Here is a 14,974-nt window from a genome sequence, read left to right on the forward strand (position 1 = left end):
GATTGCTGTTGAGACTTTAGGGCCGTTTGATTCCAATTCGCTTGTCCCTCAGTTGTCCTTGGTGAACACATGTGATTTGGTTATGCCATTTTTTATACACTGGACTGTGCATAAAATGTGCCCTTTGATCTGGAAACATGTCTTTCAGTTGAACAAAATGTATTTTCTTTGATTCTTTCCTCTTTTTTTCATTTTCTTTCTTTTTCCTAAAGAAGACCCTTTAACATTTCTTGCAATATTGGTTTATTGGTAATGGTAATTAACTCCTTTAGCTTTATATATTTTTTCCTTTGAGTTTGGGAAGCTTTTTATTTTGCCTACAATTTTAAATGCTAGCTTTTATGGATAGTATAGTCTTGGTTGTAGGTCCTTGCTTTTTACCACTTTGAATATTCCATGCCAATCCCTTCTGGCCTGCAGTACATACAAATACTTTTTGATTAATAAAAACCTAGGGCAGCCAGACCAGGTTGTGGCACAGTGAATAGAACATCAGCCTGGGATGCTGAGGATCCAGGTTCGAAACCCCAAGGTCTCCAGCTTGAGCATGGACTCACCTGCTTGGGCGCAAGGTCACTAGCTTGAGCATGGGGTTGCCAACTTGAGCATGGGATCATCGACATGACCCCATGGTTGCTGGCTTGAGCCCAAAGTCTCTGGCTTGAACAAGGGGTCACAGACTCAACCGGAGCCCCCTGCCCCTGTTAAGACACATATGAGAAAGCAATCAGTGAACAACTAAAGTGCCGCAACTGAGTTGATGCTTCTCATCTCTCTTTCTTCCTGTCTGTCTGTCCCTGTTTGTCTGTCTTTCTCTCTTTTATTTTTGCAAAAATAAAACAAATAAACAAAAACCAAAAACCTAAGGTAGGTTTTAATACAGTATACCCTTTAGTAAGTGGCTTATTGAGGTATTTAAATACTTTCCTTTACTAGTTACTGACCAAAATAATCTCACCAATATTAATAATAAATATGACACCATGTATTTTGTTTGTTTGTTCTTTGTATTTTTATGAAATGAGAAGTGGGTAGGGAGACAGACAGACTCTCGCATGCACCCGACCTGGATCCACCAGGCATACCCACTAGGGGGCGATGTTCTGCCCATCTGAGCTGTTACTTCATTGCAACCAGAGCCATAGCTCCTGAGGCGGAGGCCGTGGAGCCATCCTCAGCACCTGGGCCAACTTTGCTCCCATGGAGCCTTAGCTGTGGGAGGGGAAGAGAGAGATACAGAGAATAAAGAGAGGGAAGGGTGGAGAAGCAGATGTGTGACCTGGCTGGGAATTGAACCTGGCACTTCCACACACCAGGCCAACGCTCTACTGCTGAGCCAACCAGCCAGGGCCTGCACCATGTATTTTATTATAAGCTATTTTACAAGAAATATAATTTGTTCTTTGCTTTTTTTATAGGCAATAAACAAATTCAGCAGCTATCCACTTTATCACAGTGTCTATGAAACATACGAATTGGTGGAAAAGTTTTATGATCCAACTTTTAAGTATCACCATGCTGTGGCCCAGGTTCGAGGAGGGATGGTATTTGAACTAGCCAATTCCATTGTGCTCCCTTTTGACTGTCAAGATTATGCTGTAGTTTTAAGAAAGTATGCTGAAAAAATCTACAATATTTCGATGAAACATCCACAAGAAATGAAAACATACAGTGTATCATTTGGTATGTTACTTATACTTCTTTCAAAATTCATTATCTGTATATTTCTATTAATCTCTAAAGTATAATGACCTATGACCAACCAAGTGGTGGCACAGTGGATAGAGCATTGAACTGTGACACTGAGGACCCAGTTTCAAAACCTCAAGGTTGCTGGCTTGAGCACGGGCTCATCTGGCTTAAGCATGAAGTTGCTGGCTTGAGCATGAGATAATAGACATGACCTCATGGTTGCTAGCTTGAGCCCAAAGGTCAGTGGTTTGAACAAGGGGTCACTGGCTCGGCTGGAGCCCCTACCTCCACCCCCCCATCAAGGCATGTATGAGAAGCAATCAAAGAACAGCTAAAATGTTGTAACTACAATTTGATGCTTCTCATTGCTCTCCCTGTCTAGTTCTGTCTCTGTCTCACTCACTAAAAAAAAAAAAAATGAAATAAATTATGATGACCTACCTTATATCCATTTATTATGTATTACTATGTCTTATGATCAAATATTATTTTAAAGATTTTATTCATCAAATTTAGAGAGAGGAGAGAGAGTTAGAAAGGGGATTAGGAGGAGCAGGAAGCATCAATTTGTAGTAGTTGCTTCTCCATGTGTCTTGACCAGGTAAACCTGGGGATTGCAACTAGCAAGCTCAGCATTCCAGGTCGATGCTTTATCCACTGCACCACCACAGGTCAGACTATGATAAAATATTTTGTTTATGTCTGTAAATATACTTTTCATCTCACTGATGCTCATCTTTTAATATAAATACCTTGTAAAATACAAAGGAGAACAGCTTTCTATACTGTTCCCTATTAAGCTATAGAATAAATGCCATTAGGTCCTAATTTCTCTTTCAGATTCACTATTTTCTGCAGTGAAGAACTTTACAGAAATTGCTTCTAAGTTCAGTCAGAGACTCCAAGACTTGGATAAAAACAAGTATGTTCTACATATACAACTTGGGTGTATCATACATATAATTATGAAAAGATACAAGTTGACATCTTTTTTGAAATATCTTTGCAAGTTTTTTACTGCTCCTTTCCTTCACTCTAATGCAACCAGGGCAGCCATATCTCTCAAAGACCTATTTCTGACATTCTGAGTAGCAAATGTGCCGCTGAGAAATGCTGTTGCTTCCTTTACTGCCAAGTCATTAGTATAAAATCCCTACCTTGACATTAAAGGTTTTCCCCGGGTGACCAAAGATTTCTCCAGCTTTATCTCTTGTTCTTTCAGTGTCTGTCCGTCCACTGCAACCAAACTCTCCCATTCCCAGAACACACCTTCTTTTTCCTTCTTAATGTCACTTCCTCCACAAATAGTTCCTTTTACCACTTGCACCTGGAAAAATTCTATTTAAAAGAATAAGATATCATAAAGCCATTATTTTAGAATTGCTTCTGTATGAAGCCACAAAAATAAGACATAATTTGAACAGAATATTAAGATGGAAGAGAAATAATTTAAGAATTTTAAAGAATGTCTTTAAAAAGTAGAATTTTGAGGGTTGAACATCTACTTTGTACTAAACATGTTATAATGATACAAATATCAAATCCTTGGGGATTGATGCAAGAATACATAGAAAGATAAAAGAAGATAGTCCAAAAATAAACTAGTGATGTATAGGGATGTATTTGAAATAAAAAATACATGAAAAATCAATGGAGGAAGAAAGATGTATTAAAAAATAATGTTGTAGGCCTGACCTGTGGTGGCGCAGTGGATAAAGCGTCAACCTGGAAACACTAAGGTTGCCGGTTCAAAACCCTGGCTTGCCTGGTCAAGGCACATATGGGAGTTGATGCTTCCTGCTCCTCCCCCTTCCTTCTCTCTCTCTCCCCCCCCTCTTCTCTAAAAAGAATAAATTTTAAAAAAATTAAAAAAAAATAATGTATAAACTTTTTTAGCACCTGATAAAAACATGAATTCGGTCTCAGTTCACACTGTATGCAAACATAAGCCACACTTGCGGAAGAATGCTTTACTAAAAATTGAAATTTCTTGGAAGTGAAATTCCAAGCTTAGAAACAACAAGGAAATGACAGTGCAATCAGATTTGAGAACACTGCAGTGGTTAATAACCTGAAAATTAATGATAAAAAGCAAAGATAAAAGAGTGGGAAACCTCTTCTGGCGTCCCTGGAGGACAATCTGTCTCCTTGGTAGTGCCGGAAGGACCCAGGGAAAGCGCGCTCAGTGCCCTCAGAAAGCTTCTTTCAAAAAAGAAGCCTGAGAAAACTCTTTTTCAGCAAATTTGAAAAGGGGGTAATAGAGACATTATAAAAATGTGTTTTTAATTGATAATAAAATCCAAAAGATTAAAGTTGGAAATACTGGCAATGGTCAATCAAATTCATTAATAATTCAAAAATATAAATGAAAATATTGTTATACTATTTGCTTATCAAATTAATAACTATTTAGCCTGACCAGGTGGTGGCACAGTGGATAGAGCATCGGACTGGGATGCAGAGGACTCAGGCTCGAGACCCCGAGGTTGCCAGCTTCAGTGCGGGCTCATCTGGTTTGAGGAAAAGCCCACCAGCTTGAACCCAAGGTCGCTGGCTCCAGCAAGGGGTTACTCGGTCTGCTGAAGGCCCGCGGTCAAGGCACATATGAGAAAGCAATCAATGAACAACTAAGGTGTTGCAACACGCAATGAAAAACTAATGATTCTCATCTCTCTCTGTTCCTGTCTGTCTGTCTCTGTCTATCCCTCTCTCTGACTCACTCTCTGTCTCTGTAAAAAAAAAAAAAAAAAAAAATTAAAATAAGAAAAACAAAAAAAATTAATAACTATTTAGAACTTTATTGTACCCATTGCTACAGGCACTTCACTGAAGCATTGTGAATTGTTTTAACCTTTTGAAAAAGATAAATACATCCTGCTAAAGTTTTAGGAGCCATCACATAGTTCTTGCACTTTGCTCTAGTGCTTCTGTTTCTTGGACCTTTTTCTTAAGAGTCTCAAGTTAGGAAAAAAAAAAAGGCTTCTCAGAAAAAAATATGAATTATAAAACCAAATAATTCAAAATCTTAATATCTAAGAGGAAAGAAATTGCTAAAAAAGTTAGATGTCCACTAATTTAAACATTTTGTAAGCATTAAAATTAATGATTATAAAGGTAATATGTTTTTAATAAAATGTGAAGTAAACAGAAAGGATATGAAATTATAAATATAGTTATTTACATTTTTATGAACAAATATAGAGAAAAAGTAAGTCATTTGTGCAATAATTGTGTTATCCTGGGCTGAATATGGAGATTTTTTTCTTATACTTTATAATTCTTTCCAAAATTCCTTATATACAAATAAAGAAAAAAACCAACAATGAGATATATATTTTAGATCCTAAACACCTTTTATTCTATGAAACTTATGTTCTATTCTTAAAATAATGATGTTTTCTCCCTATGGCAAAATTCCTATGGCTCAGATTATGGGCTTTCAAGAACACTGGGCTTCCACTTTCTTGAGTACTTTTGTATTTGTTTTATTTGCTCTAAATGGTACTTGAGGTACAGTTTATGTCTCTGTGTTATTATGTGCACAAATTCTGAACACTTAGAGCAGTGCATTGCACGTCATACAGTAAATGCTAACTAAAGTAAATTAAACCTGATGTTGAATTTCTCAAAAACTCAAATCTGAGGAAATACTTCTTTCTTTTTTTTTTAAATTTTATTTATTCATTTTTAGAGAGGAGAGAGAGAGGGAGAGAGAGAGACAGAGAGAGAGAAGGGGGGAGGAGCTGGAAGCATCAACTCCCATATGTGCCTTGACCAGGCAAGCCCAGGGTTTCGAACCAGTGACCTCAGCAATTCCAGGTCGATGCTTTATCCACTGCGCCACCACAGGTCAGGCCTACTTCTTTCTTTAATCTTGCGGTTCTTGAATCAGTTCCTTGACCCATCAAAGGATACAGTGTTGAATCCTTGGTACCTTCACACTCACATAGTATTCAACCTGAAGACCTATGGTTCTTCAGTCTCCCTAGGTAGGCTGTGTGTTTCTGGAATGCAAAATTTCCATTTACATAACTTTGGTGTTCTGAGATTACCTCCCCTTCAAACTGAATTTCTCTGTATAAGGAATGTTGAATGGTGTTCAGTGGTAGCCACAAGATCAGATAGTGAGAGAGGTGTGTGTATTGAAATTATTTCCATGAGTAAATTAATAGGATGCCTAAACTGAAAAAAGTCTTGCCCATGTTTAAATACCAGGGTTAATTAATTCATTATTGTTTCAATATAAATATTAGTATTTCTTTCATTGGGACACATAACTATTTCTATGGTTTTATAAGCCTCAGCAGAATAGTATTTTATGAATTTTTAAAATGTAACTATACTATTCTTAGTTTGAAAGTATAAGAATTTATAATATGTTAGCATTAGTTTCATTCTAAATTTTTGTTTGCTAGGTAGTGCACATATTTTGTTGATGTTATAACTATTTATTTCCTTTTTAGTGTTATGTTATTGAGAATTATGAATGATCAACTGATGTTTCTGGAACGAGCCTTTATTGATCCTTTAGGGTTACCAGACAGGCCTTTCTATAGGTAAGGTGAAAAAATGACCCCTTATAATAGCATTTCTATTTTTTGCACTGTAGAAAAAAATATAATTGATTTCTTGCAAGCAAATAGAAAATGTTAAATATATGTAGTATATGATAAATGTTTCTTCTTTATATAATATAATATGATCACTATGTATCTTTGTTAGTATCTGTATCTGATTATAAAAGAATATATGTTCATTGTGAGAAATTTAGAAGATCCAGAAAGTCACAAGGAAAAATAAAAATCTCCTCGATTCTATCAATCAGATATAAAATTATTTTTATATTTTAATGAATATAATTTTAGCCCTTCTCTCATTTTAAATATACTGCTCACAAAAATTAGGGGATATTTCAAAATGAATATGAAGCTATAAAATATCCCCTAATTTTTGTAAGCAGTATATATTTGTGTTTATGTGTATATATGATATAACAAACATATACAGGAGTGGGCAAAATTAGGTTTACAGTTATACAGATTAAGTAATACAATAATTAATAAATAATATAACAAACTGATTCATGTTTCATAACTATAACCCTACTTTTGCCCACCACTGTATTTATACATAAATATATACAATATATAATATTATAATTTACTCACTCTCCTAATGTTGACATTAGTTTTATTTTTTCTCTAATTTTGACAGATATAATTATTTCTGTCCCCAGGTTAGTCTTAATAAGTATTGCATGGCATAATGAATTAGTCATTTACCATTAGAAATGGTCCCATATTTCTGTTTGGGAATTACCAAAGGATTGAAATTTGCAGTAAGGGCCTTATCCAAGCAGGGTGACTGGTTTGCCAATGGTGGCATGATTGTGTTTCTTTTCTTCTTATGTTTTACTCTGGGACTTGTTCCCTGCCAGGGCTATTACACAAACTGACATAACTCTTTCAATAAAATGTTACCTTCTGCCTAGGTCAGATTGCACATTACGGAATTGCTTTCAATTATTCTTTATGCTTTAAGATGGGCATTCTAGGCTCTAGCCAGTTGACTCAGTGGTAGAGTGTCAACCTGGTGTGTGGATGTCCTAGGTTCAATCCCTAGTCAGGGCACACAGGGGAAATTACCACTTGCTTCTCCACCCTTTCCCCTCTTCCTTCTCTTTCTCTATCTCTCTCTTCTCCTCCTGCAGTCATGGTTCAGTTGGAACAAGTTGGCCCTGGGCGCTGAGGATGGCTACATGGCCTCCCCTCAGGTGCTGGAGTAGCTTGGTTGCTGAGCAACGAGGCAACAACCCCAGACAGCAGAGCATCACCCTATAGGGGGCTTGCCAGGTGGATCTTGGTCAGGGTGCATGTGGGAGTCTGTCTGTCTGCCTCTCCACTTCTCACTTAAGAAAAATAAAATAAAATAATAAATTTTTAAAAATTTTTAAAAAAGATAGGGGTTCTAATATGTTTCCATGACTTCTTCTTTTAAAGAAGAAGAAAAATGAATAGAAGTTTGGCTGGTCACAAATAAGGACTTTAATAGTCATAGTTTTGCTATGTTTGCAAGGGATAAAGTGGTAGAGTGAAAAGTCAGCACTTATTTGCAATGTGCCTTGAGATTGATTACTTAATGCTTAATCTCTTAGATCACAAGATCCTCTTCTTTGAAGTACTAATATAAACTTTTTAGAGATTTTAAATAATTTTTTTCCATTGATTTGAGAAAGAGAGAGAGGAAAGGAAGGGAGAAGGGGGAGAGAAACATCAACTCGTCCCATTTAGTTGTGTACTCATTATTGCCTTTCATATGTACCCTGACCAAGATCAAACCTGCGACCTTGGCATACCAGGACACCGCTTTGTTCACTGAGCCACCCAGCCAGAGCTAAATTATTTTTAAGAATTATAAAAGGTATAGGTAAATTCTGTCAAGCATGGTCCACAGTAGATGACAAACTGTTTTTGCTGTCGTTATTTTTGTTGCTCAGAACCACTTTAAGTCATCTATTTAAAGTCAAAATATAACTAATTGATTCATATTCCACAGACAGGTCTTTGGAGGTGATTGAACTTGTAAGTTGAGTTAAGTGGCTTATTAAAATCATAAAATTAGAATTATGGGTGCTCCTGTTTCTTCTTGTATATATAATATATATCATTGGACATCTAATAGACAGAAAACTATTTTTTATCAACAGGCATGTCATCTATGCACCGAGCAGCCACAATAAGTATGCAGGGGAGTCATTCCCAGGAATTTATGATGCTCTATTTGATATCGAAAGCAGAGTGGATTCTTCCAAGGCCTGGGGAGAAGTGAAGAGACAGATTTCTATTGCAACCTTCACGGTGCAGGCTGCAGCAGGGACTTTGAGAGAAGTAGCCTAAGTCACTTCCGTAGAGAACTCATTGAATTTGCATGTTCTGTCCCTCAGAAAGAATCATCGTGCGTGTATTGACAAACTAAAAATTAAAGTTATGTGCATCTTGGTATATTTTTCTTCTCCCTGTGGATCAAAAATAAATAAAAAAGACATAGATGATTTTTATTCAATAATTGTAGAAGGTTATTCTGAATTGAACTATATGTTAAAATTAAGAACAGCCTAGCCTGACCAGGCAGTGGCACAGTGGATAGAGCAGCAGACTGGGATGAGGAGGACCCAAGTTTGAAACCCCGAGGTCGCCGACTTGTGTGTGGGCTCACCAGCTTGAGCACAGGGTCACTGCCTTGAGTGTGGGATCATAGATATGACCCTGTGGTTGCTGGCTTGAGCCCAAAGATCACTGGCTTTAAACCCAAAATTGCTGGCTTGAGCCCAAGGTTGCTGGCTTGAGCAAGGGGTCACTCATTCTGCTGGTGCCCCCCGGCCAAGGCACCTATGAGAAAGCAATCAATGAACAACCAAGGAGCTGCAATGAAGAATTGATGCTTCTCATCTCTCTCCCTATCTGTCCCTATCTGTCCCTCTCTCTGTCACACACACACACACACACACACACATAAAATTAAGAACAACCTCATATGTTAAAGCCTTTATGTAGCATGATCACGGAATCAAGTCTAATTCAGCACTTCCAAACTGACTCCTGTCATTGCACACAAAGAATTTTCCCTTGTGTGAGAGCACAAGAAAATTCACAGGGCTGCTCTAAGCCAGAGGCCTTAAGCCTGCCTGGCCCCCTGAGGCGGACTGGATACTATCTTATCATACTAGTTAGACATTATGTATAATAAAAAATAATAAAATAACGTTTATAACCCCCCAACCCCAATAACCAGACAAAGAATAGGAACATTATGAATTTACCTGGTTTCCTCGTGTACTATTGACCCGTATGCCTTCTTCTTCTGCCAGAGATACTTTATGTTGCTCTTTCCTGTTATTTATAATTTTACCACATATGGCTAGATTGCTTATGTGTTTTTGGCTTTGTGTATTTTTTGAAATTTTTATAAATAAAATTATGCTATGTGCACTTTCCTAGGACTTGATTTTTACTCACCTTTGAAGGTTGATCCATGTATTATTGTGGCCATAGTTCACTAGATTTACCAATAGGAAGCATCCACTTGCCTGAATATGACAGTTATGAGTCAAGGTCCAGCCAAGACAGAGAAACCACACAAACATAAATAGGGAAAGTTAATGTGAAGAATGATTGACCCTAACAGCATTGAAGCAATGAGACACTGCCTTGTAAAAGGTAAACAGAGCACGAAAAAATAGAATAACATATAAGGAGTGGTCACTGGCCGTAGGTCTGAGATGGAGCAGCCAATTGAGTGTCTTCCCCCATCTCATGGACTTCACGGGATATCAGGGAAGTAGCTAGGGTGTGGCTGTAGCAGAACTTGCTGTAACTATCAATACATCCCCGAACTCCCCAGAAACTTGCACTTGAGACCACTGTGGGAAGCTGTTTATAGGGAAATGTCTTGCCAGATGCACTCTACCACAAAACCAACCCAGGGCAGTGTTGGAAGAAGCTCTTGCTGCTGGTTTTGCTGGCCACCTTGAACTGCAAGAACCAGGTGCTATAGCAGCAGCCCTGTAGGACAAGATGGGGGCATTGATGAAGCATGTGCACTGCAGGGGCCAATGCAGGAACCTGCCAAGGAAGCACAAGGGGACCAGGAAGCAAAACCCCTCTTAAAGGGTCCAGATCTGTTTACAAAGAGCAGGCAGTAAGAGGTAAATTTGGAAATAATAAGTTGGATAATTAACACACAACAATATTTATTCATTTTGCTGATGGTGGGCTTTGGAAACATTTCTGTATTTTACACCTATGAACATGTCTCCCAATACACTTATAATAAAAAAGCATCAAATAGGAATCATATAAGGAAAAGTAAGTGACTATATATATTGAAGTTACCTTTCTATGTCAGGGATAGTATTGTCTCTCTCTGTCTTACTCTATGGGCTGCGTTAATCCACAAGTTTAATGCTTTATACTCATCTGATAGGAAAGTTTATAAAACACACACTGCTTTGAAAAACTGAAAAGGTGGGGTGACGTCACGGAAATGGCGCCGTGAGCAGCGCGACTGACAGATCTCCCCAAAATCACAACAAATTTATCAACTAGAAACAGGAAAATTTATCCTCGGAGCATTCCGGAGTTCCTCACAAACTGAAAGCGAAAGGACTGTTATCATTTGAATCTGAGAGACGAGGGTGTGGAGGAAGCTACCGCAGGGACGTTCATTCAAGCCACGAGGAAGTGCGCCTGTGGTGAGTCAGCCCACACTCGGGAGCCGTGGGCAGCAGCCGCGAGCAGCCGCCGTGAGCAGCCGCCGCGAGCAGCCGCGAGCAGCCGCCGCGAGCAGCAGCCGCGAGCAGCCGCAGGCGCGCACCCGGTTCGATTGCAGAGCGAGCACCGCCCACACTCAGGAGCGGCGAGCAGCCGCTGGTGTGCCCGGTCCGGTTGCAGAGCGAGCACCTCTAACGTTCCCAGCGGCCCGCGCACTGCGAGTGAGAGTCGCCAGCCACCGGTGCCCGGAGCACCCCATTCGCGCGTGTACCCAGGGCATTCCACGCGCCCAGAGCGCCCTGCTGGCCCGCACACCCAGGGTGCCCTATCATCCTGCGCCCGGTGCGCCCCAGCCGCCAGCAGCGGGGGGAGCGGGAGAGGCCCCAGGGCGGTATTCCCTACTTGGAAGATTTTCTCCGCGGGCGGGGCACCTCACCCAGCCATTCAAGCTAACAATCAAGCGTTGGGGGAGGGGCGAGCGCAGGCAGCCTGAAATACCTTCGGGAGCACAGCTGCGACCCAATCACTGAAATTAGCTTAACCCGTGAAATCTGCGCACCCTCGGTTCTAATTAATAAGATCTCTCTCAGTTCAGCGACCCAAGACAAGAGGCGTGATATTTTTTAGTGCCTCTCGCTAAAGGGGCGGGGGCAACTTCTGATTGATAGAACCTCCATATTCAGGGATAAACGCTAACAAGAAGGACTTGGCAGATAATAAGATCTTTACTACACTAGTCGCAAGCAGAGACTAGTGCCTCTTCTTCCCAGCCGAAACAGGCTACAAAGTGTGGAAAGCCTGGGTTGAGAGATCCAACTGAAGGCTAGGCGCTGAACAGTCACCTTGACAACAATTGACTCCCACCCCCGCCTGATTACACTGGAGGCCCTGACTGCCAGAGCCTTTCCCAAAGCCTTGCACTGAGTGGGGATAGAGTGGGGATTTCCCAGCTCTTTGAGCCTCTTACTCCCCAGGCAGAAGCAGTTGCAGCCTTATAGCTGGATCACCAGGCTGCTAATTCAGGAAAGGGGGACTAGGAGAGAGAATCCAGGAAAGCAAACTCTCTCATCGTTGGACCCTGCAAACACCAACAAGCCTTGACTACCAGCAAGACTAAAGCCAATTATATGACATTGCCATAGAATCTCATCAACTGCAAATCCCTACCTAAGTGTGACACAGGGGCAGAGCCTGGGGTAGAGTCACCGACCAGGAAGAGGGAGAGAAAAGAAAAAGGAAGAAGTTAACATCTCAAAATCAAGAAAAATCCACAGACTTTACAACTTGCTCCACTAATTTTTTTGTTGTTGTTGTTGTTTGTTTCTTCTATCTTATTGCCTTTATTTCCTCCACCTCGGTCCTTCTATTCTCTGCCCATCTTATGCTTCCCTTTTCTTGAACTACACTACCCATAAGTGTTACATTTTATTTCTCTTCTTCATCCTCACCCTCCTTTAAGGTTATACTCCAAAACACTTAACTCTCACTCTCTCCTCTTTTGTTTTATTTTGTTTTGCTTTATCTTGTTTTTTTCTCTTCCTTTTTTATTTCTTCCTTCGTTTTTCTCTTTTTCTTATTTTTTCCTTTCTATTCGTTTTTTCTTTTCTCGTTTTACTTTCATCCCATTTAATCCTCAATCACGAACAAATTAGTTAATTTGGGACTCAAGGCTTTTTTTGGCTTTATTTTTCTTTTTTGATTTTGTTTTTGTTTTTCTTCTTGTTTGTTTATTTTTGTGGCATTTTGGGTCCTCCCAACCCAAGGTCTCCATTGTATTTAGTCTTCGCTCCACTTAATACAACAGATTTTTACTTATCATTTTTATTTTTTTCTTCTTTATTATTCTTTTTTTTTTGTCCTTTTTTCTGGTTCCCTCTTATCCCTCTCATTATATCTCTTAGTTGACCATCACTCACAAGCAAATCATCTTATGCTTGTCTAAGATTTTCTTCCCTTTTTTTTTTTTTTTGCATTTAGTAGGTCCCTACTCCCCTTTTTTTTTGCCCCTTGAACTCTTCACCCCAAATCAGGCCCTCCATTATAGGCACAATATTTCCCTGAGGAGGGGAGAGGAGGGAAAAAGAAGAAAGAAAAAAAAGGGGGAAATAATAAATTATTACTGTTTTTTTTTGTGGGGTGTTTTACCTTTTTTTTTTTTTTTTATACTTTTTACTCTTTATTAATTCTAATTAGTGCTATCAACAAGACCACCCTCAGATGCCAATAAGAAAGAGGAAATCGAATATTATGGATACAAAAGAAAGAGAGGTAACACAAATAGATGTGGAAAAATCTATGGAGAAAAGACTTAACATATTGGAAGCCTTGGAGCTAAATGACAGAGAATTTAAAATAGAAATCTTAAAAATACTCAGAGATATACAAGAAAACACAGAAAGGCAATATAGGGAGATCAGAAAACAACTCAATGAACACAAAGAATATATTACCAAGGAAATTGAAACTATAAAAACAAATCAAACAGAAATGAAAAACTCAATTCACGAGCTGAAAAACGAGGTAACAAGCTTAGCTAGCAGAACAGCCCAGATTGAAGATAGGATTAGTGAAATAGAAGACAAACAACTTGAGGCACAACAGAGAGAAGAAGAAAGAGACTCAAAAATAATAAAAAACGAGAAAGCCCTACAGGAATTGTCTGACTCCATCAGAAAGAATAACATAAGAATAATAGGTATATCAGAGGGAGAAGAAAAAGAAAATGGAATGGAGAATATACTCAAACAAATAATAGACGAGAACTTCCCAAGCCTGTGGAAAGAACTAAAGCCTCAAATTCAAGAAGCAAACAGAACACCAAGTTTTCTTAACCCCAACAAACCCACTCCAAGGCACATCATAATAAAGATGACACAAACCAATGACAAAGAAAAAATTCTCAAGGCAGCCAGGGAAAAGAAGAGTACAACATATAAAGGAAGGCCTATTAGATTATCATCAGATTTCTCAGCAGAAATTCTACAAGCTAGAAGAGAGTGGACCCCAATATTTAAAGCCCTGAAAGAGAGGAACTTTCAGCCACGAATACTATACCCATCAAAGCTATCCTTCAAGTATGAAAGAGATATAAAAACATTCACAAATTCAGAAAAGATGAGAGAATTTATCAACAGAAAGCCCCCACTCCAGGAAATACTAAAGGGGGTTTTCCAACCAGATTCAAAGAACAAAAGAAAACAACACCACAAGTAACAGCTCCACCAAGAACACAATAAAACCAAACTTAAACTGTGACAACAAAGGAAAAAAAGGGGGGAGAGGATGGAGATTAACAGTAGCAAAGGACGATGAAGTGCAGAAATACTTATAAGATAGGGTACTACAATGAATATGGTAGGTACCCTTTTCATTACTTAATGGTAACCACCCTAGAAAAAACCACCACAAAAACACTTGACTTAAAAAAGGTAGCAACAGAGGAAAGAAGTATGGAACACAAACAAACAAAAACAAATGATAGAAAAACAAAAGAGAAGAATCAAACTAGATACAAAACTAACAGAAAGCAATTTATAAAATGGCAGTAGGGAACCCACAAGTGTCAATAATTACACTAAATGTAAATGGATTAAACTTACCAATAAAAAGACACAGAGTAGCAGAATGGATTAAAAAAGAAAATCCAACTATGTGCTGCCTACAAGAAACACATCTAAGCAACAAGGATAAAAACAAATTCAAAGTGAAAGGCTGGAAAACAATACTCCAAGCAAACAACACCCAAAAAAAAGCAGGTGTAGCAATACTCATATCTGATAATGCTGACTACAAGACAGAAAAAGTACTCAGAGACAAAAATGGTCATTTCATAATGATTAAGGGGACACTGAATCAAGAAGACATAACAATCCTTAATATATATGCACCAAACCAAGGAGCACCAAAATATATAAGACAGCTACTTACTGACCTTAAAACAAAAACTAACAAAAATACAATCATACTTGGAGACCTCAATACTCCGCTGATGGCTCTAGATCGGTCATCCAAAC

At 38.8% G+C, this 14,974-nt stretch overlaps 1 protein-coding gene across 2 annotated transcripts in view; it reads left to right on the forward strand.

The window, feature by feature from the left end:
• FOLH1 (folate hydrolase 1) overlaps positions 1–9,680 on the forward strand; it is a 65,003-nt gene extending 55,323 nt beyond the window's left edge. Inside the window, exons 16-19 of one of the 2 annotated variants that reach the window (XM_066370510.1) lie at positions 1,419–1,683; positions 2,533–2,614; positions 6,156–6,248; positions 8,399–9,680. In XM_066370510.1, coding sequence (XP_066226607.1) covers positions 1,419–1,683; positions 2,533–2,614; positions 6,156–6,248; positions 8,399–8,588 — 630 coding nt within the window. In that variant the 3' untranslated portion in view covers positions 8,589–9,680. The remainder of the gene's footprint in view (positions 1–1,418; positions 1,684–2,532; positions 2,615–6,155; positions 6,249–8,398) is intronic. The other variant, XM_066370519.1, reaches the window with a different exon arrangement.
• The last annotated feature ends 5,294 nt before the right edge of the window (positions 9,681–14,974 follow it).

This window comes from Saccopteryx leptura, chromosome 1, assembly GCF_036850995.1.
Source record: "Saccopteryx leptura isolate mSacLep1 chromosome 1, mSacLep1_pri_phased_curated, whole genome shotgun sequence".
NCBI lineage: Eukaryota > Metazoa > Chordata > Mammalia > Chiroptera > Emballonuridae > Saccopteryx > Saccopteryx leptura.